At 36.6% G+C, this 23,015-nt stretch overlaps 2 protein-coding genes and 1 non-coding gene across 3 annotated transcripts; all 3 read right to left on the reverse strand.

Annotated features, from left to right (window-relative positions):
- Nucleotides 1–1,173: 1,173 nt before the first annotated feature.
- LOC132616366 (protein phosphatase 1 regulatory subunit INH3-like) lies at nt 1,174–1,554 on the reverse strand. The gene has a single exon (XM_060330863.1). It carries the CDS (start codon nt 1,552–1,554, stop codon nt 1,174–1,176), a length of 381 nt encoding a protein of 126 aa, XP_060186846.1.
- Nucleotides 1,555–7,092: 5,538 nt separating this feature from the next.
- LOC132616398 (uncharacterized) lies at nt 7,093–8,523 on the reverse strand. Its single transcript, XM_060330864.1, has 2 exons — nt 8,326–8,523; nt 7,093–8,235 (listed from the first exon to the last, which is right to left on the reverse strand). Exons 1-2 carry the CDS (start codon nt 8,521–8,523, stop codon nt 7,093–7,095), a joined length of 1,341 nt encoding a protein of 446 aa, XP_060186847.1.
- Nucleotides 8,524–8,925: 402 nt separating this feature from the next.
- Nucleotides 8,926–8,996, reverse strand: TRNAG-GCC (transfer RNA glycine (anticodon GCC)). The gene has a single exon. It is a non-coding gene; the product is annotated as a tRNA-Gly (tRNA).
- Nucleotides 8,997–23,015: the final 14,019 nt, after the last annotated feature.

The raw sequence follows: 23,015 nt of genomic DNA on the forward strand, positions 1-23,015 counted from the left end.
TGCTTAATACATCAAAAAGCAATACAAACGGGCTGACAAGACTAGGTTCACCTGAAACCATACACGTCCAGATATCAACACTAATTAGGAAGATTCACTAACTAAATTTCTGGTCTTGACTGCTAATTTTGATTAAAGAAAGACATCTATCAAGAACACCAACCCACCCAACCCCCCCCCCCCCCCCCCCCCAAAAAAAAAAAAATTCAATGAATCAACCTAATCCTATATTAGTTGGTGCAACTATACGAATCCAATATATCAGTTCTACTCTTGAATTCCATTTCTGCATACCTAGATGGGCACATTCTTTTTTTTTAATAACCGTGGTGTCCGGGCCAGCTTGTGACTTAGATAGGCACATCCTAATGAATAGTCATCAAATTATCTTTACACCGACTGACGACTGTCAACCTACCACAATATCCCCCCTGACCATCAAAACCACTATCCCCATACTCCAATAACTCAAGTTGGATAACTTTCAAATAGTTCAGAGGAAAATGTTTCGGCAATTTCATTTGTTGAGTGGTCTTTCCTCCTTTCATGTTTGTCTCGTTTAATATCGACTTGGATTTCTTCAGTTTGATCCAGTTAGTTAGACAATTAAAAAGGTGTTTCCTTGTTCTGGGATCCTTTATCTTTGTTATAGTTTAAATCATCAATTTTAGACATTACTTTGGTGCTTATGCGGGTTTATGCAAAATTAAAACCGCTTAAAGGAATCCCTTTTCTCACCCTTTTTTATTTTAAGAGTATTAGCAGAGAACACAAAAAACTTGAAGTGGATAAGAAAGGAAACAATATTCTTCCAAGATAACCTCAACAAAGTTCAGGCATAATGCAGAAATATAAATTGTTCATTTTCATCCAAAAATAAACTCCAATCAAATCCCTCAAGATTTCACCTTTGAACAAACAACATTCCAATGATACCAAATATTCGAATTTACCCCACATAATAACATTCTTCATCTTTCCTAACAACATAGGAAAAAAAAAAATTACAAGCTTACAAATCTAATAGTATAAAAGAGTAACATTAATATAAACTGTTCAACATCATGTCCATTTAAACCAATCATATCCAATAATACCAAATCATCAAATTTACCCCAAAAGTTCCATTTTTTTTTTTCCCTTGTTAACAAAAAGTTGAACAAACTTACAAGATCAATGATCTTCAACATAACTGGTACTAGCTTCATCTCCATGATCTTGTTTAGAACAACAATGATCCCCATGATGATTACTCTTCTTTAATGTCTCATTTTCTTCATCATCATCATCATCGCTATCATCTTCATCAAAAGGCTTTTCTTTATGGAAAATACAACATTTCTTGGAACTTTTCTTGTTGAGGAATTCATTGTCTACAGTTCCTGGTTTCCATGATACTCTCCTTTTTGGCTTCAGTTTCAATGTTAGGGTTTCGATTGGTGGTTGTTGTTGTGATGATGATGACGTGGCAGATTCTGATTGGTTTTCTACGGTTAGGGTTAGGGTTGATGTTCCGGTAGCCGGTGGTGCAATTTCTCTCCTTCGTGTGGTCATTTTTACCGATTTTAGCCTTCTCTCTTTCCCTTTTTCTGTTTTGTTTTGTTGCTCTCATATAAATAAGGAAAAATCTAAATTTGTTTTACGGGTCAAGTATGACACGTACTATTCGAAATAGTTTAAATATACCCTCCCTTTGAATATCAGTTCAATTATTAACACAAATTTGCTCTTAATTTTAACGAAACGACACATGACAAGCTAAAAAAAAAAAAAAAAAAACTAATCCATCCCCAGTTTCAAATATAGGATTCATTTTATAAACTCAATTCATATTTGAGTTACAGGGTGTTCACGGTTTGGTTAAAAATCAATTCAAATCAAAATCGAACCAAACCGATATTTATTTTAGTTGAGTTTGATTTAGTTTTAAATTTTTAAAAACAGATAATCTTTGATTTGGTGTTAGTTTTAGTAAAAGCAAACCAAAGAAAAAAACAAATCAAACCGACAAATTTTAGATATAATTTTTATAATTATATACACACAATTTTTATAATTATATACACGTAATATATTAATTTTTATAAATATTTTTAAATAATTTATATACTTTTTCAGCAAAATTTTATTTATTTTTGTTAGGCTAATGAACTTCATACCTTAAACTCATTTCTAAAAAGAAATTCATGAATTCAAACTCTTTTGTTCAAAGAAACAAGTATAAAATTTACCTATATTTGTTTTTTGTATTTCTTATAAACTTTATTCACTTGATTAAAACTTAAAAATCCTAAGACATTTTCTCCATAATTCAAAAATATTATAACTACCACAATAAAAGGATAATAACAAATTATAAATTGGAAAATGATAGAAAACTCTCTCCTAATTGTAGGTAAAAAAAACCATGAAAGAGGGAAATAACGTTTAGTTTTCATAAAAATGGAACCAAACAGACTACAACTAAATCGATGGATGTGTTTTACATTTGGTTTGGTTTGGTTTTCAGAATTTTAAAAACCGACTAGATTGATTTGGTTTTGATTTTAACCCACAACCGACCCATGAACACCCCTACCCGTAATCGTTTACTTTATTTATTTGTGACATAATCCTTATTTCCGTCACAATATTGTGATAAATATATTTGTTGCAAATACTCCGTCATATATTTTTTTTCTTGTAGTGTATAAGTAATTTCTTGATCGGCTAGCTAGCTAACATTTATTTTTGTAAAGAAAAATTCAATTCACAAAATATTTTTTTCTCGACATGATGTTGACCCTCAGTCGATATAAACAGTGTCGAAGCATCTTTCAGCTCCCTCGGTATCAATCAACTTGCATATGGTGCGAACACTTTTCAGCGAATTGAAACCAATCATAAACTAATTAAGAAAGTGTATTACTACATCTTAGATTGTTTTTCTGTTTGTTCGCGTGTTTGTAGCGAATCCACCACCTCGAATATATTCCTTATATGAGCCTTTTCAAATCGAGTTTGTTGGTATTGATTCGACGATTCCTGTTGAGCAGGTCAGCGATAATTAATTATTGAGGACATACAAACATGTAAAACATCTATATTTAAAATCCACTAATCCAACCAATTTTAAAACCTCCAATTAGCAATGTTGGGAGTTCAATCATCCTACAATACCCCGTGGTGGTTACATTTTACAGTGTTTTGATATAAAAGAAAATGTACTTGGCAATAATTATTTTCAAAATGATAAAATGCTTACACAGTTTCTAAACTTTTTAAGGTTGTGTTTAGGCAAATTTTAGGATTAAGGGGTCGTTTGGTTGGGAAATAAGTTATTTCATCCTCCCACAAGGATAAAACAACATTATAATCCCGAAATAACTAAGCACCATTTTATTCCAACCAATTTTAAAACCTCCAGTTTGCAATGTTGGGAGTTGAATCATCCTACTATACCCCGTGGTGTTTACATTTTACAGTGTTTTGATATAAAAGGAAATGTACTTGCAATATTATTTTCGAAATGATAAAATGCTTACACAGTTTCCAAACTTTTTTTTTTTTTTTGGTCAAATGAAATTTTTTATTCAACCAAGTATAAATTTATGTACATGCTATTCCATTGGACTATAGGAACAGCTCTCTCATTGTATCCCTCATATCTGCTATGTAGACTACGACTAAAGCTAAGCTATCAGTAGTGCTATCTGCATCACCTAGCCTACTAACATGGAAATCTATTTCTACTCTTTAATATGGGGATCCAAGCAGCCATCTTCTGCCCTTTGATAAACACTTGCATGACTATCTCCTTTAGTCGTTCCTTACTGGTCCTACTTCCCTGTTGGAACCTGCGTTGGTTCCTTTCCATCCAAATGTGATATGTAGTCGCTGCCAGTAGGAAGCCAAGGATATCTCCTCCAGCTCCTTTATGTCTCACGGTGGAGCATACCCACTGAACCTCGTGCTCCCAGCCTTGTATTTGTCGATTCCAGCCCATCCAATTAACCAACTGCTGCCAAATATATGAAGAATACGAGCAGCTGAAGTATAAGTGTGCATGTGTCTCTGTCATAGTTGAGTTACAAAGCACACATTCACCCGGGACTTGGATCCCCCATTTGCTTAAGCGATCCATAGTGGACAGCCTTTGCTGTAATGCTAGCCATAGGATAAAGTGGTGTTTGGGAACTAGTCCCTTCACCATAATCACTTTCTTCCAAGGAGCTTTCGGGAATTGTGGCATCATATCTTGATAAGTTTTTTTAATGCTAAACTTACCCGAATCCGCATATTTGTTCAGTCTTTGCTCAATGTTCAGGTCGTTGTCTAGCCATTTTCTTGCATCAAAGAGTTTCCTAACAAGCCAGCTGGTTGGTTTTGGCGCCTGCATATCACCTAGCTCTCTGTCTTTGATGTAGAACGCATGTATCCATTTTACCCACAGCTTCTCCTTCAGTTTAGTTAGTGCCCACAACAATTTAAGTATAGCTGCTTTGTTCCAAAGAAAGTAGTTCAAAATGTTTAAACCACCTGTAGACTTGGGTTGGAATAATTTATCCCAAGCTACAGGTGGTCCTTTTGTGTAATCACTAGATCCTGTCCAAAGAAAATTCCTGCATACATTCGTGACCAGCTGAAGTACTTTCTTTGGTAGCACAAAGACTTGTGCCCAGTAGGTTTGCATCTCGAATAGCACACTCTTAATCAATTGTACCCTTCCTCTATAGGACAACATTTTAGAGGACCAACACTTAACTCTGTTTGTGATTCGATCCACCAAAGGCATACACTAGCTGATATTGAGCTTCTTTGAAGAGAGGGGTACACCCAAATATTTGAAAGGCAAACTTCCTAGCGCAAAGCTCATATCTGCCAATATCTCATCTCTTAGTTGCGCGGATATTCCAGCTACATACAAGGAACTCTTCTCAAGGTTTTCCTTGAGGCCCGACACGCTGGAAAAATGCTCAAATCTCTCCAACATGTATTTAATGGATCCCAAGTCAGCCCTGCAGCACATTATCAAATCGTCAGCAAAGCATATATGAATCAGATTCATCCTTTCACACTTAGGATGGTAGTTAAAATTAGGCTCGAATCGTACTTGCTTGAGGGACCTGTTCAAATATTCCATTGCCAACACAAAAAGATAAGGGGACATTGGGTCCCCTTGTCTAAGTCCTCTCTTTGCTTGGAACACAGGGGTTAATCCTCCATTTATCAAAATCGAGTAACTAACTGAAGTCACACATACCATGATCCACTCCACAAACTTTTGTGGCAACCCGAATTCTAGTAGAACCATTTTTAGGAAAGGCCATTCAATTGAGTCGTAGGCTTTTCGGATGTCCACTTTGATTAGACATCTAGGTGAAACTCCTTGCCTGGTGTATCCCTTCAGCAGTTCATGAGCAATTATCACATTATCTAGTATACTCCTTCCCTCAATAAAAGCTGATTGTGACGGACCCACTATGTAATCTACCACTATTTTCAGCCGCACTGTCAGAATCTTTGCTATTAGTTTATAAAGAGTGGTGCAACATGTTATGGGCCTGAAATATTTCACATATGTAGGATTCGACACTTTTGGCACTAGTGTAACAGTTGTGCAATTCACTACTTTCAGCAGTTTGCCATTTTGAAAGAACTGTAGTATGGCACTTGTGACGTCGTCTCCCACCACGTTCCAAAATTCCTTAAAGAACTCCACTGGATAACCATCTATTCCGGGTGCTTTGTCGGCTGGCAGCTCCTTTAGTGCCTTACGGACATCATCTGCCGACACAGGCCTAAGAAGTTCTTGCTGTTGTACTAAGGACAGACACGGTCCATCCCTAGCAATTGCTAAGTTTAGACAGGGAAGTTCAGTAGCAGCTGTACCTTGGATCTTGTGGAAGAATTGCAAGAATTCCTGCTGCACTTGTACAGGGTCAGATAGTTTCGTTCCCACCTCAGTGTATATACTAGATATTCTGTTCTTGGTCTGTCAGGCTTTGAGATGGGCATGAAAGAACTTAGAGTTTGTATCACCAACAGCTATCCATGTTGCTCTGGATTTCTGTCACAAGACTTGCTCGTGAATATTATCCAGCTTCTGTATTTGCCCCAACACCTCTCTTTCCTCCTCGATCAGTTGAGCATTGAAGAAGTCTAGATTTAGAGCATCCTGGATTTCCTGTAATTTAAGATGGAGCAGGTCCAGCTTTTTATCTAATGTGGAGTACTCCTTGCTCAGCCCGCTAATCCCGACTGCCAACTTTTTCAATTTTTGCCATACCACAAACATCCTATATCCTGAAATTTGCTGGTTCCAGGTATTTGTCACAACTTGTTTAAATGTGTCTTGGTTCAGCATAGCATTTATCAATCTAAATGGCCTTTTGGTCGAAGTAATAGTAACCTCAGTGTTCAGTATAATAGGCGAATGGTCAGAACATTCAGGATTCATGTATATAGCTTCCAACTGACCATACTTGCAAAACCATTCGGCATTCCCCAAAATCCAATCAATCTGGCTGTATATCCTATCATCTGAGTCGCGTTTATTGTACCATGAAAATTTGCATCCCCGTCTCGTGACCAGCCCCAACCCGAGATCAGCAACGCAATCCTGGAAATCAGTAGTTTCACTTATATGGACAGGTGCTCCATGAATTCTATCCTCCACAGATAATATCGTGTTGAAGTCGCCAATTAGTAACCAAGGGTCACTCATGCCTGTACTAATGGTCCGTAGCTGCTCCCATAGTTGTTTCCGTTCGGCAGCAATGTTTAGACCATACACAAACGTCACATTGCAGGAGAAGTTCGAGTGTTTGGCCTTCACCTTACAATGGATTATTTGGGCAGTTTCCCGCAGCGGGGTAATCTCTGTTTCATTATGCTTCGAGCCAATCCAAATCCTACCATTGTGAGCCGAAGGGTAGTTGGAGTAGAATTCCCAACCCACCCCAAATCCTTGCTGAATTTTCCTCGCCTTCTCCACCTTTACTTTCGTTTCTAGTATAGCTATAATATCTACTTTGTTCTTTCGCAAAAAGGATTTCATTTCCTTTTGCTTATAGGGGCGGTTTAACCCCCTAATATTCCACGAACAAAGTATCATGGCGGGTTGAGTGCCTTGGGGCTTTGCCCCTGACCAGCTTTAGTGATCATTGCTGTTTTACTCTGCCCGACATGGAGCTGTATCACCTGAGCTACAATGCCCTGGCTGCCACTCTCCGCAGCCACCTCTTTCGTATTTGCGACAGTTTTAGAGGCTTCCCCCTGCACTTGCTCACCATATCCTAGAGTCACTTGCTTCCCAGCTTGTTCCCGATCTCCTTGCTGAGGTATCGCAGCCAGGTCAGTGGCCTTTTCTTGCCACTCAGCCCTGTCCTGCTTCCTTTTCCTCTTAGCCTTCTTCTTTTCCTTAGGCATATTCTCATTCGCCTCACCTCGTGCTTTGCATTCCTCTGCTAAATGCCCCAATTCATGACACTCGTGGCACAGTTTGGGGTGCCACTCATATTCAATCTCTTGCTCCCTTAGCTCCCCATTCTGTTGCTCAATAACCAACACATCTGGTAAGACCTGGGTGATGTCCATCTCTATCAGCATTCTAGCATACGATACCCTTTCACACGAAGCTGTCAATTTATTTGTACATACCGGCTTACCCAGATAGCTTGCTATACGGCCCATATTTTCAGCAGACCAGTAAACCAGGGGCAGTCGTGGGAAAGTTACCCAAATGGGCACAATTCGCATAGGTTCGTCATCCATCTGGAAATCTGGCGTCCAGTTCTTCAATATCATCGGTCTGCTGTTGAAGGTGTATGGTCCATTCTGCATTATGAGGTCTATATCCGCCTCATCTTCAAATCGAAACAGGAAATAGCCATCATCATGGAGTATCACTCGTGGAGTTTGAACAGCAGTCCACACTCCATATACAAACTTAAGCATTTCTTTAAACGCCGGAGTGCCTCCCATCACATAGCCAATTAGAGTTGACTGCCATTTCTCACATTGTTCCTTCAGTTCCTTATGGTTGAGCTTGACCACTTTCAATCCATCCCTAATTGTTGGGGGGAAAAAAGTTAGTTTCAACCCATGTTGTTTCGCCCGATTTCCTCGCACAATCTCCGCCATTGTCGGAGTTTGCCCAGTATTGAACTCAAGTTTACGAGTAGCCACAGCTTGAGGACCAGTCGATACCTTCTCCTTTTCATTATCTTCCATCTTTTCCTCACCTCTTTTCGCCTGTGAAACAACAGGGTTTGGATTTGGATCGCCGACCTCGATTGGGTCTAGATCCGTAGTCTCCTGCTATGCCGGAGTAAGCTGACTTACCGTCGGTATCTTCCCAGATCTCGCCTGACTCGACTCCGGTATCCAATCCGCTAGTTGTAGTTGTTCGAGATTTTGGGGAATACCAGATTCCGGCGTCACCATACGCCGCTCCTCTTGCGTTGCCGCCGGTGTCCTCGTGTTCTTTTTCCTCTTACCTTTCTCCTTAGGTGGACGCCCAGGCTTGCGCCCCTTAGCCATCGCCGCCGGTACACAATCAGCAATCCTCGCCTATCGTGCGCCGAGAGCTTTGTTATCGTGCGCCTAGCCTTTTCCAATTATTTCTTCCAAACTTTTTAAGATTGTGGTTAGGCAAATTTAAGGATTAAGGGTCATTTGGTTGGGAAACAAGTTATTTCAGTCCTCCCACAAGGATAAAATAACACTACAATCCTAAAATAACTAAGCATGATTTTGTTCGAGCCCAAACGAGCTCTAAAAGAAGGATGAGACCAAAGAACTATATTTGTTTAATTACTCTCCTGGGTTAATACCTGCAAAAAGAGAGGCTCAGATGCGACACATGTTATCGTCTGACATCAGACTCGGTAGAGACCCTAATCTCACCCACTGCTGCGCAATAATCATCACAGCACTCCATCATGCACCAGCCGGGAATCGAACCCGGGTCTGTACCGTGGCAGGGTACTATTCTACCACTAGACCACTGGTGCTTGTTGTTCTAAAGTTCAGCTTCTCTTTATACGACAACATCACATCAATAAAATGATAATTCAACTTATCATTTCAGTTGTTCATAAGACATGTTACTGTGTTTGATAGAACCGTAAATTCAATTAAAATCTTCCTTCTTGACAATGATTTCTTATCTTTTGGTTAAGAATTTGTGTTCCTTGTGAACTTAACAACTTTTTTTTTTCTTTCTGATTCTTCAAAGTGAGCGATAAAACACCATACGGCATTCAACAACTTAAATTCATGTTGAGAGTAAATTGCTAAAATATTCTCATCAAAGCATATGCTCATTTAAAGACGAATTATTATTTTAAAGATTGAAAAAAAATAAGTATAACTCTCTAATCCTTGATTTACATCCCACCAACACATTTATAAAATTACTATGCACGCCAAAAATTAAGCAAATAAAAATATTGCCTACAATAATTAAAGGTCTCCAAATCTTAAACTGACTCAATAATTAATTATGTATAATTTTTACAGGTTAGCCTAAACTTCAGTTTACAATGTGAAATTTGTAAAACGCCAAATAAAAAATTCAATTATTAGATAATTAGACTTCAAACAATAATACGAAATTGATAAAGAGTAAATGCAAATGTGCATTCTTTTTTTAAATAATAATAGTTTATCTCATCCATCCTATGGTACGTGGCCATGTCTCCATTTCAACATATATATATCTATATATAATATAAAACTAGGCATAAATAATCCTATGTGGCACCTTTCTATGGCCTCCAATCTCCATTGACATTTAGCTTTTTTCTCCTTTTTTTTTTTTAGAGTTTTATGAGTTTTTTATACTAACTAATGAATTAAAAAAAATGTCTTCCAAGTAAATGTAGTAATAAACGCATGGAGTAGTAGTAAATGATGATCTTTATGATTCAACCAATGCTCAGGTAACGTTTTTGGTTGAATCAACCCAAAACACTTTTTATTGTTATTATCATATTCTAAATCTTTTCATTTGCTAATATATATATATATATATATATATATATATATTAATTATAAAACTAGGCAATAGAAGAATGATGTTGCACCTTTCTTTAGCCAAGGATCTTATTTATCTTCTTGCTCTTTTTTTTTTTTTTTGACAATTTTCCCTATTTCTCTATTTTTTATTGTGCAAGAATAAATGTGTCAATTACTACTCCTCCACTCATATATTCTTTAATGTAAAAACTTAATGGTCTTTATTTCCATTACTCCCATAACTTTTTATTTTCATAACCCCTAAATAATTACTAGTCATGTTCATGGCATCATTTGATATTCCATATTGTTATCCTATAAATAGAGGCATTGCAAAACTTTGTTGTAAAATAAATGATACACATCCTGATGCTAATAGTTGCTATAAGCCTAGAAGTGATTACCAATTGCAGGAAAGAAATATTTCTAAAGCAATTCTTTAAGCAAGGGATTCACTTTCTAATTCGTCTTGAGCTACGAGAGACTTATTTGTGGGATAGTAAGGGATGGTATTCAATGATAACATGCTATATTCCATGACAAAATAGTTGAACTTCTATTTAAATTTTCAATGTGCATTTGAGTGTTGTTTTAGTCAGATTTTTAGGATGTTTGGTGATATACATCTTAACTTTGGAGTTGGGGATGTATAATCATGTTTTCTCTTTACAGTTATTGCTTTTTATTTGAGATGACTGTTGTTTTTACTCTTAACTAGTTTTGGTCTCCGGTGTTGGGTTTGAACCACTAAGATTGCTTCTTCATGTAAAAATGTTTTGAGTTTACATCTTAGGTAGGGTGTTGTAGATGGCTTTCATGGTGGTGAAAAGCTTAAAGACAATTTTTCTACCAGTAGTCATACCACTTGTAATTGAAAAGTTGAGATTGTTGTTCCAAAATGATAAAATTGCGTCATTTGTTCAAATTACAGAAGTATTATAAATTTATAATTTTATGAGGACATGACAATCTTTTATTTTTTTTAGTCAGTACCTTCAATAATATTTCTTTGGTTATAATTAATTTATGCAGTTCTGATTTTGTTCGATTATTTGCAACTTATAATATATAGGAAGTTATTTAAAATTGATTCTAGAAAGTAGAAAGGTTATAGTAAAATTTGCACATAAACTCATGTAAAATCTATACTTATTAGAGATTTACTAAAAACTGTACTTTGTAACATGTCATGCAATATACTTTTAATGATTATTTCTTTTCTTTATTTTACAACACATTTATCTTCTAGATTGTTCTCAATATTTTTCTTTATATTATTTTAAGAATTTCAAAAGTCATTCTTTCCAACTTGTGGTACTTTCTGTATTCAAGAAGATCTTTTACGTTATTAAAATAAGAGAAAAAGACTATTACTTAATGCGTTCACTATTTTCGACGAAGCTAACTATCCATGATTAAAATGGAGAGAGTGTCAAATCTTGTGATGATGCAGATTAGCTTCAATCATCATTGTACAACACACCATTATTTACTATCAAAAGGAAAAGAAGCTTTCTTTTTAATTTTTTATTGTAGCGAAACATGTATGATTAATTCAATCAAGAAAAAAAACTTAATTGGGCAAGGTGAACATAACTCCAACATTTGATTAGTTTAAAGTTTGTGAAAAACACAAGTATAGTTTAATCAATTTCTTATTTTATATATTTATATTTTATTTGTGTTTATTTCAAATACATGGTATACATCCTTCAAGAATAAGATTTCGACACAATTTGACACGAAACAAAAAACGATTTCAACATAAAGGTTTTAAATTTCACCTTAAAGGGTATGAGGAGTTGGTCTTTCAAATGTTTTTTCTGTTGCTAATAAATTTTGTATTTTATTCTGTAAAGTTTAGCTTCTCAATAAATGATTAATAATTATTTAAGTATTTTTTTTTTTGGTGAGAATTACTATGTTTAAGATGAGAAATAAATCGAAGTATTTTCTTTAATAAACTCAATGTTATTTTTCTCATGACCGCGCGAAGCGCGGGTTGTTTCCCTAATTCTTATATCATTATACCTATGAATCGTTGGTGGAGTGTATAAAAATAATACTAAATAGGGTATATTAATAATGTTGAGGATAGTAAAGAATATGATGGATAAGTAATAGTACTAGTATTACATGTAGCAGACTTAAATTTGCAAAACCAATCATTACACTAATATTTAATCCCAACATTATTCTACATAATTCACCCTACCAAACAACCCCTAAAATTTAGTAGCACACCCTACCTTAATGTCAATTAATATTTTATAAAGTTGGAAATAACACAAAAAAGTGTATGTTGTTATGAAATATATTATGGATGTCCAATACACAAATATAATGCTTCTCCTCCACCATCTTAATGGTTCCTCCATTTTCTCATATATTGAATGCATATGTAGCACTATAAATAGAGGCATAAGTTTTCATATGAAATACACTTGTAACACATTTTGGAAGAATAGTAAAAATCTCTCCTCTTTTGTCATTCTATTTCTATGGATTTCATCCTTTAATATTGTGACTCTTTTAGCTTCATTTTATAACACGTTATCAGCACGAGACTCTGCCGTTCCGAGCAAATACTTTAAAGTCTCGAAGGTATTGATTTTCTATCTTTCTTTACTAATGGCAAATCATACCAAACGTGAATTTGTAGCTTTAGATATATCCGGCAATACCTATATGTCTTGGATTCTTGACGCCGAAATTCACCTTAATGCGATGGGTCTGGCAGACACCATCAAAGATAAAAATGAGGCATCAAACCAAGACCGTGCCAAGACTATGATATTCCTCTGCCATCACCTTGATGAGGACTTGAAAATGGAATATCTCACTGTTAAAGATCCTCTTACTTTGTGGAATAATTTAAAAGATAGATATGACCACCTGAAGATGGTCATACTTCCACAAGCACGTTTTGATTGGCTCCATTTAAGGCTACAAGATTTTAAATCTATTAAGGCATATAATTCCGCCATGTTTAAAATTATTTCTCAGTTGAAATTATGTGGTGAAAATATTACTGATCATGATATGCTGGAGAAAACATTCTCCACTTTTCCTGCCTCGAGTATGCTCTTGCAGCAGCAATACCGAGAGATGAAATTCAAGAAATATTCTGATTTAATAGCACATCTTTTAGTGGCTGAACAACATAATGAATTATTAATGAAAAATCATGAAAGCCGACCCACTGGTACTGCCCCATTCCCTGAAGTGAATGAGGCAAATTTTCGTCATTCTAGGCGTGAAAGAGGTTGTGGCCCCAGTCGTGATCATGGTCGTGGTCGAGGAAGGAATTTTAATCATGATTCTCGTCTTGCACCAAATAATATCCTTCACCACCAGCAGTGTAAAAGGAAGGATGAAAAGCATAAAGCTGTGCAAAAGAAAAATTCAGAAAATAAATGCTTCCGATGTGGAGGAAAGGGGCACTGGTCACGTACCTGTCGTACGCCAAAGCACCTAGTTGATTTGTATCAAGCCTCTCTCAAAAGGGCAGAAAATGATGCCGAAGCAAATTTTATTTCTGAAGATAATGTTGAGCCCATGCATCTAGATGTGACAGATTTCTTTGAACTCCCTGAAGGGAAAATAGATCATTTGATCGGTGATGGATCTGTAAAAACTTAGATATTTCATACGTGTCGTTTGTATGTGGTTATGTTTCCATGTTTATGTAAATGAAGTGTGTGTAATGCTTTGTTTAAATAGTAATATATGTAATAAAATGTGTGTAATGCTTTGCCTAATCATAATATCTACTTTGATATTCACTTTATCTATTATTTCATTTTGAAGAATCTATGGAAATTCCTCAAATTTTATTTGGATCAATGACCAATCATGAAGATATTTGTGTGATTGATAGTGGAACAACACATGCCATATTCAAAGATGAGAAATACTTTTCTCACTTGCATAGAAAAAGGGGAAATATTAATACAATTTGTGGCAATTCAAAATTGATTGAAGGCTCCAGAAGAGCTACTATATTTCTGATTAAGGGGACGAAACTTGTTATAGAAAATGCATTATTCTCTTCTAAATCCCCAAGAAACTTGTTAAGTTTCAAAGATATCCGCCATAATGGATATCACGCTGAGACATTAAACGAAATAAATGATGAATATCTTGCCATTACAAAGAATGTCTCCGACCAGAAATATGTTTTGGAGAAATTGCCAACTTTGTCTTCTGGTCTGTATTATGCAAAAATTAGTACAATTGAAGCACACTCGATCGTAAACCAGAAGTTTAATGATTCAAGTACTTTTATGCTTTGGCATGACCGAATAGGTCACCCTGGATCAATAATGATGAGACGAATTATTGAAAATTCAAATGGGCATCCACTTAAGAACCTGAAGATTCTTGAAAGTGGTGAATTTTCATGTGCTGCTTGTTATCAGGGTAAGTTGATAGCTAAGCCATCACCAATGAAAGTTGACATTGAATCCCCTGCTTTTCTAGAACGTATACATGGGGATATATGTGGACCTATTCATCCACCTTGTGGGTCATTCAGATATTTTATGGTCCTAATAGACGCATCTTCAAGATGGTCTCATGTGTGCCTCCTATCGTCTCGAAACCTGGCGTTTTCGAAATTATTGGCACAAATAATACGCTTAAGGGCACAGTGTCCGGATTATCCCATTAAGGCTATACACCTCGATAATGCCGGAGAATTTACGTCTCAATCTTTTGATGATTATTGTTTATCAGTTGGGATAAAAGTTGAACATCCTGTAGCACATGTTCATACCCAAAATGGCTTTGCTGAGTCATTTATTAAACGACTACAATTGATAGCAAGACCACTACTTATGAAAACACGGTTGCCCACTACCGTCTGGGGACATGCTATCTTACATGCAGCATCTCTTATTCGCCTCAGACCGACTCATTATAATAAATACTCCCCGTCACAATTAGTATTTGGTCATGAACCAAATATTGCTCATCTCCGAATCTTTGGCTGTGCTGTATATGTGCCTGTAGCACCACCACAGCGTACTAAGATGGGCCCCCAAAGAAGGTTAGGTATATATGTTGGGTTTGAATCACCCTCTATTATTCGCTATCTTGAGCCATTGACGGGAGATTTATTCACTACCCGATTTGCAGATTGTCGATTTGATGAAATAAATTTTCCACAATTAGGGGGAGAGAGAAAAGAAATCAAAAGAGAAATTGTGTGGAAAGTTCCATCACTATCTCATTTTGATCCACGTGCCCCCATATGTGAACAGGAGATCCAGAAGATCATTCACTTGCAAAAAATAGCAAATCAAATGCCAGACGCATTTACTGATTTGAAAAGGATAACTAAGTCACATATCCCTGCAGAGAATGTGCTTATCCGAATTGATGTCCCAAAGGGAAAATCTACTAGTGTCATACCCTCTAAATCTCATGCACGCCTGAAGCGTGGTAGGCCATTGGGTTCTAAAGATAAAAATCCTAGAAAAAGAAACACGAAAAATGATCAAAATGACACTATGAAAGAATATCATGAAGATATTCAAGATCTGACTAATCCTGATACTCCTGAAGATATTAGGGAACCCGAGACTCAAGTAAATAAAGAACTATCATTGAGTTCTTCTGGTGATGGGATTAATTTGAATCGATCGAAGATTATGGTGGATAATGTTTTTGCATATAATGCTGCCCTAAATATTATGAAAGACATTGACGATCAGGAACCCCAATCTGTCGAAGAATGTCGACGAAGATATGATTGGCCAAAATGGCAAGAGGCAGTTCAATCAGAATTGAATTCACTTGCCAAACGTGAGGTTTTTGGACCTGTAGTCCAAACGCCTAATGGTGTAAAACCAATTGGCCATAAATGGGTTTTTGTGCGAAAAAGGAATGAGAGAAATGAAATTGTGAGCTACAAGGCACGCCTTGTTGCACAAGGATTCTCTCAACGACCCGGTATCGACTATGAAGAAACATATTCACCAGTTATGGATGGCATAACATTTCGATATCTCATCAGTTTAGCTGTACATGAAAACCTTGAAATACATCTGATGGATGTGGTTACAACTTACCTTTATGGCTCACTTGATAATGAAGTCTATATGAAAATTCCTGAAGGATTTAAAATGCCTGAAGCAATTAACTCAAAGTCTCGGGAGATGTATTTAATCAGATTACAAAGATCGTTGTATGGTCTAAAACAATCAGGGCGCATGTTGTCACACCCCATTTTAACCGGGATCGATTTAGGGAGTATGACGTATTGGTGATTCCTATTTATTTTGATTTTAAGGAGTCGCCACCTAATTAATTTAACGGTGAATTAGGACACCTAGAGATTAACTAAGGCAAAGTTAAAACTAAACCTCGATTAATAGTCTGCTTAACCAGTGTGATTCTAAGTAAGAGTTCTATATTATCCTAAAGGGAAGGTGTCAGGCATCCTTTAGAATCCGTTAACTACGGTTATCCGGCCAAACTTAGGTTAATTAATTAAGGCTAAAGATGCAAATGTAGGGTTTAGATTTTAAGAGAAACGGCTAAGAAATATTGCTAAGATTTTAAAGAAAAATGTAATAATGTTGTTTAAAAATAAGATTTACAGAAAATAATGACTTGCACAAAAGATGACTTTAAATGCTATTTAAAATAAGACTTATAAATGTTGTTAGGACTTTAAATGAAAATATATGACAGTGCTATATAAAATAAGGCTTGTGATTACTTATGTAAAAAGGAGGCTTTAAAATGTTATTTAAAATAAAGCTTATAAGTGTTGCTAATGCTTCAAATGAAAGTATAATAATGCTATTCAAAATAAGACTTGCAAAATATAATAATTTGCATGTAAGCAGAAGAAGATGCGGGTTTGTGCGGTGCTTTGCTAAATATTTGAAACAAACTAAACGATGATATATTAATTGACTTTGCGTTTTAGAAGTACAAACAAGATTATGTTTTTATTAAAAAAGTATGCATAACTTGGATAAACCTTAAAAGATGTCTACAAAATATGTTTTAGTTCCTCTTTGCATGTTAGTGGCGTTTCAAAATTCCCCAGGTAATAAGAATAAAGTATGATTCCTTTAACTCAAATAAGAATTTACGCTATTGAGAATTAATTATTCTAAAAGTAAATATTATAGGTACTATAAATACTTTAATACAAAAAGGAGAAAATGAAACTTATGGAGCTAATTGTTAGTTTTCCTTAAATTAACTACCCATTACTAAAAACTAAATCCCACTAAATTCTCCTATAATTCATCTAAGCTAAGAGACAAATAAAATAAAGTGTTAGTCAAAACAACACAAGTTAAATGCAATAAATACAAAAATAAAATAAAAATAGAAGCCCAGGAAATGTAAATAAATGGGCTCAGCCCCATTTAAAGCTGCTTCGGTCTGTTTCGCTACTGTTGGGCCTCAGCCCAGCAGATTTTATAAACTGCTGCGGATGGGCTGGACATGAAGGAGATTTCGTTGGGCTTTTAGCCCAACATCAAATGTGGAAGAAGGACGAGTCCCTCGGACTCGTATGCGAATGGTCATGCACAAAAAGAAACAGAGAAAAGGATTAGTACAGATGAAGATTTACCAAAACCCACACTTCAAATAAAATGAAGGCAATGGCCGAAACAAACAATATGTATAAAAAATCATGTAACTAGTGAAACAGGATTGAACAAGCAGCACACAACAGGTCTCTTCGAAACACAATAGCATGCCTAAAGGAAAAAAGCTTTCCGCAACAAAAAGAATGTGCACTTGCTGGTTAAAAATAAACACGCTTAGTCTTCAAATTTCGAGATAATACAATGGAGTATTAATCAAAACAGATTGTGCCTTAATTAGCAGCTATCAAACATCAATAATACACCAAAATGACATAGTTAGTTAGCAAAAGGGAGGTCTTTCAATCTTGCATTAACATTACTTGACCCTTTCCAAATTGACAAGTCACTCGTAGTTGACCACTAAACAGAGAGAGCATCCTTTGTTCTTTATCAAAATTGACAAGCTACCCATGACCAAATACTAAACAAAGAGCACAAATATGAATTCCACAAAAATAAAAAAATGAATCCTTCAAACCACCTAAGGGATAGTGACTCAAACATGGAAGAACCTAATTCTTTTAGGCAGAAATTAAGTTTAAACCAACTCCTAATATAAAGATATAAACAACAATCTTCTTTAGTTCATCAAATGCTAAGCTTTTGTTTGAGGAATCAGAGTGCAACGCTAATCGAGCCATACTCCTTATAGGCTTAGATGATCAAAACCAATCTAGAGGGGGGGCTAAGAGACTGATCACTTATAGCATTTGGCTTACTAGATTACTTTTGAACCTTAAAATCAGCTAATTCCCCAAATTGCATATATTAATAAGCCTATATTGTCGAAGCCGTTACAGGTCTTATAACTGAATGGTATCGCTTAGCATACAGTTATAACTGAATGGTATCGTAAATGATGCACACTTCTCGATTCGCATACCAAAACTGCGTAATACTTATCAAATCAACCAAAACATGCTGAACTTTAAACAGGTAGCAAACAAAACTAAAAATTGATTGAAACTGTCAGGATAGCAACAGAACTGGAAACAGACAGGAAATGCAAAATACTACACCCAGATAAGGCTGAACATAAAGGGAGGAGGAGGAAAATTTATTTTATTCAAATAACACATCGTTTGAGAATCCTAAAGGACATGGCCTCTGTTCGTTGCAGTCCGACATATTCAGCAGAATAGCGTATATTGCACATTACCGGTGAAACAGTTTTCTTATAAAAATGTAAACAACATGCTACATCCGAAACATATTCCCACAAGTCATAAGCATTCTTTAAACTAGTAAAGAAAGAACACCCATCTACTAGGCTACTAACCTATTAGGCGTATTTAACTAAAATCAAACTGAACTAAGGCTAATACACAAGCATATTTCGCTGCATTAAACTGCTAAACCTGCTTATTTAAACAAATAAACTCAACTTGACATAGGAACATGCTTAAACACATAGACTAACTAAATTAAACACGACATGATTAATACAACTAGATAAACTGCAGACAGACTAAAACACGACTAAGCAGACAGATCACATAAACAATTCAGGGCAGATGCCATCTTCTATAAACACTAATAGCGAAGTGAAAATGGAGATTCTTTACTATTTTCTTCTAGCCACACTTTAACAGGACTCGGTCAAAGAAGGGACCCTTTAAATCCTTTAAGACAACATTTGACTAGTAAACATCCCGATTTATGTTTCAAACTAGTTCTCAAGCAAAGAAGGCAGGCCACCAACAGAAACACTTAAACTATATTTTAGAATGGTCAAAACTTCATGGCAGCCCAAGTAATCAACATAGAATGCTTACTCATCATAGATACTGACCCAGATGACATTTTAAGGTAGTTAATCTAACAGGCTGGACCAACAACCAATTCAAATCTTAATATAACAGGTTGTTACAGGGAATAAGCTAGGCATTATATGAACAGCACATTAAACTGGACGATGTTAATATCAACAAGTAACTGACCTAAAAATCAATAGCTAAAAATACCTACTCATGCTGAGCTACTAACATTCATAAGTCTGTTAATAGCAATAACTAATGTCTATTAATCGTGCTTAAATCATTGCTAACAGAAGATAACTAGAAATAGCAACTAATGCTCATTAATTATGCTTAAACTATTATTAGCTGGAAATTAAATCAAACAGCAACCAAGCATACAACAACTAAGGCATGACAGAAATTAACAATTAAGACTAAAATAGGAGGAGAAACAACTAAGGAAGATTTACCGACCTTCTTCGGGTGCAGCGAAGTGAGGCGCGGGGTTTCCAATCTAACTCGAAGAATACCAAATCCGAGCTTGCGATGCTCGGATTCCAAGAGACACCAAGACAAACGAAAACAAGAATTGATTTGGTAATTTTTGACTCGATATTAGAACAACATTACAACTGCTAACAGAAATTGTATTTTAGGGGATTCTATGCGGTTAAAAGGACTTCTTTTCCAGGGGAATTTTTGTGCAGCTCTAGAACTTGTATTTTTGCCAGGAATTTTTGGGGTTTTCAAAACCTTGTGATCCCTTTTAGGGGATTTTTGCCGCTCCAAACAACAACAAAAAAAACTACAAAATAGGGGGGTTTTGGGGTCCAAGAACTGTCTTTTCCTTTTCTTTCTGCGATTCTAACCCTGCTATTTATGGGGATTTGGGGGGTTCTTTTGTGTTGAAGAAAAACAGGGGGAGAGGAGCGGGGGAAAAAGGAAGAGGAGCGTGGTGGGGTAGCGGTGTGGGGGTCGTCGGCGAGGTGGGGACGAGGTGATGAAAAGGAGCGGCGGTGGTGGGGTAAAGGGAACGGCGGGGTGGGGGATGGAGATGATGAAGATGATGAAGATGATGAATGAGAAGAGAGAAAGAGGAAAGGAGCGGCGGAGGAAAAAAAAATGAAGGGGAACCCTTTTAGGGTTTCCCTTATTTCGTCTGAAAATGGGTCGGACCCAGTCCATAAATGGACTGGGTTGATTTTTTAGACCGGATATTAAAAGAATGGGTTAGTGAATTAAACATGGATTGATCAAAAATTGAGATAAGAAATATGGTTTAGTCTAAAAAAAACATTAGGAATTAATCGGACTTTGATTTGGGGTCCGGTAAGTCAAAATACGGACCGAGTGCAAGAAATAGTTTGGCTTCTAAATTTGAATAAGAGACCTATTTAAATAACTTGTGTTAAAATATTGCTCAACATGAAATATGCAAACATTAATGCTCAGATAAAAATGGCGTCGTAATAGTCGTGCAATAATATTTCAAAAATCCACAGTAAGATAAATACTATTATTTAATTATGCAAAGATAAATGTGATGCGTGTGCGTAAGCTGGTAAAGTACTGAAAATGATAAAAATTGTGAACTGTAATAATAATAATAATAATAATAATAATAATAATAATAATAAGAGTAACTGCAACAGAATAATAAAGTGCCGGTATTGATGAGAAGTTGATAATTTAGTAAAAAATGACTATATATATATTTTAATTTTTCTAAAAATATTAGAGGCGTAAATAGGTATTTTGGAAGAGAGGCGGGACAAAATTGGGTGTCAACAACTTGTCCCTCTTTGCCCGGTAATGATGAAAGAGTTGTCGGGCAAAGACGTTGACTCAGTAGCCTATTTTGTCCCGGCTAAAAGAAACTTGAGAGGATTATGACCGAACTCCGGCCTCTGAGTTGCCTACATATCTCGGGCTGTACGAGAATCAGGTCGAGTGTAGTTCTGGGATACTTACGACACTTGAACCCCGATTGGCGCGAAGCTTGCAAAATATTGTCCCAGTGTTGAATTATGATAACACTGGGTATTATGATAGAAACTTGAGAATTCTTAAAAAATTTGAATTGATAGAATGCAAGAGAATACTTGTAATTAGAGACGAGTGTTCGAGGTAGATCTTTGACCCGTGTCGGAAAGTCTGATTATCCTTCCCGACAAATTGCCCCAGTTCGCTGCCGAAGAAATAGTTCCACGAGTTGATGTGTGATGCCAACTTCGATATTGTCAAAAAGCCAACAGCTAAAAACAATTGTTAGCAATAAAGAAATATATGTGTAAATAAGACGAGGTTGGAGAAGTTACACTTGCAACCCCTGTTTTGAAAGTTGAATCCACATTCGGAGGTGGATGCCTGAACTGAAATATAAAATACCCGCATTCGGAGGTGGGCGCCTGAACTGAAATATAAGATACCCGCATTCGGAGGTGGGCGCCTGAACTGAAATATAAGATACCCGCATTCGGAGGTGGGCGCCTGAACTGAAATATAAGATACCCGCATTCGGAGGTGGGCGCCTGAACTGAAATATAAGATACCCGCATTCGGAGGTGGGTGCCTGAACTGATATATAAAATACCCGCATTCGGAGGTGGGCGCCTGAACTGAAATATAGAATACCCGCATTCGGAGGTGGGCGCCTGAACTGAAATATAGGATACCCGCATTCGGAGGTGGGCGCCTGAACTGAAATATAAAATACCCGCATTTGGAGGTGGGTGCCTGAACTGATATATAAAATACCCGCATTCGGAGGTGGGCGCCTGAACTGAAATATAGAATACCCGCATTCGGAGGTGGGCGCCTGAACTTGAATATAAAATACCCGCATTCGGAGGTGGGTGCCTGAACTGAAATATAAAATACCCGCATTCGGAGGTGGGCGCCTGAACTTGAATATAAAATACCCGCATTCGGAGGTGGGTGCCTGAACTTAAATATAAAATTCCCGCATTCGGAGGTGGGTGCCTGGACTTGAATATAAAATACCCGCATTCGGAGGTGGGTGCCTGCACTGAAATATAAAATTCCCGCATTCGGAGGTGGGTGCCTGAACTGAAATATAAGATTCCCGCATTCGGAGGTGGGCGCCTGAACTTGAATATAAAATACCCGCATTCGGAGGTGGGTGCCTGAACTGAAATATAAAATACCCGCATTCGGAGGTGGGCGCCTGAACTTGAATATAAAATACCCGCATTCGGAGGTGGGTGCCTGAACTTAAATATAAAATTCCCGCATTCGGAGGTGGGTGCCTGGACTTGAATATAAAATACCCGCATTCGGAGGTGGGTGCCTGCACTGAAATATAAAATTCCCGCATTCGGAGGTGGGTGCCTGAACTGAAATATAAGATTCCCGCATTCGGAGGTGGGTGCCTGAACTGATATATAAAATACCCGCATTCGGAGGTGGGTGCCTGAACTTAAATATAAGATACCCGCATTCGGAGGTGGGCGCCTGAACTGAAATTTTAAATCCATGTTCACTTCCACGGTGCAAAATATAAATCCACGTCCGCATTTCATGGTACAAAAATAAATCCAACATTCATTTTCACATCCGTATTATACGGTGTAAAGAATAAATCCACTTCTACTTCCACGTCCGTATTATACGGTTGTTTGAAATAAATCCACTT

This window comes from Lycium barbarum, chromosome 1 (assembly GCF_019175385.1).
Source record: "Lycium barbarum isolate Lr01 chromosome 1, ASM1917538v2, whole genome shotgun sequence".
NCBI lineage: Eukaryota > Viridiplantae > Streptophyta > Magnoliopsida > Solanales > Solanaceae > Lycium > Lycium barbarum.

What these genes read in the sequence shown, in the direction of transcription:
- LOC132616366 (XM_060330863.1), bottom strand. Translation starts at nt 1,554, where the DNA reads ATGACCACACGAAGGAGAGAAATTGCACCACCGGCTACCGGAACATCA.
- LOC132616398 (XM_060330864.1), bottom strand. Translation starts at nt 8,523, where the DNA reads ATGGCTAAGGGGCGCAAGCCTGGGCGTCCACCTAAGGAGAAAGGTAAG. An exon ending in GATCTGGGAAGATACCGACG is followed by an intron (nt 8,236 to 8,325) that starts GTAAGTCAGCTT and finishes GTTGTTTCACAG; the next exon opens with GCGAAAAGAGGTGAGGAAAA.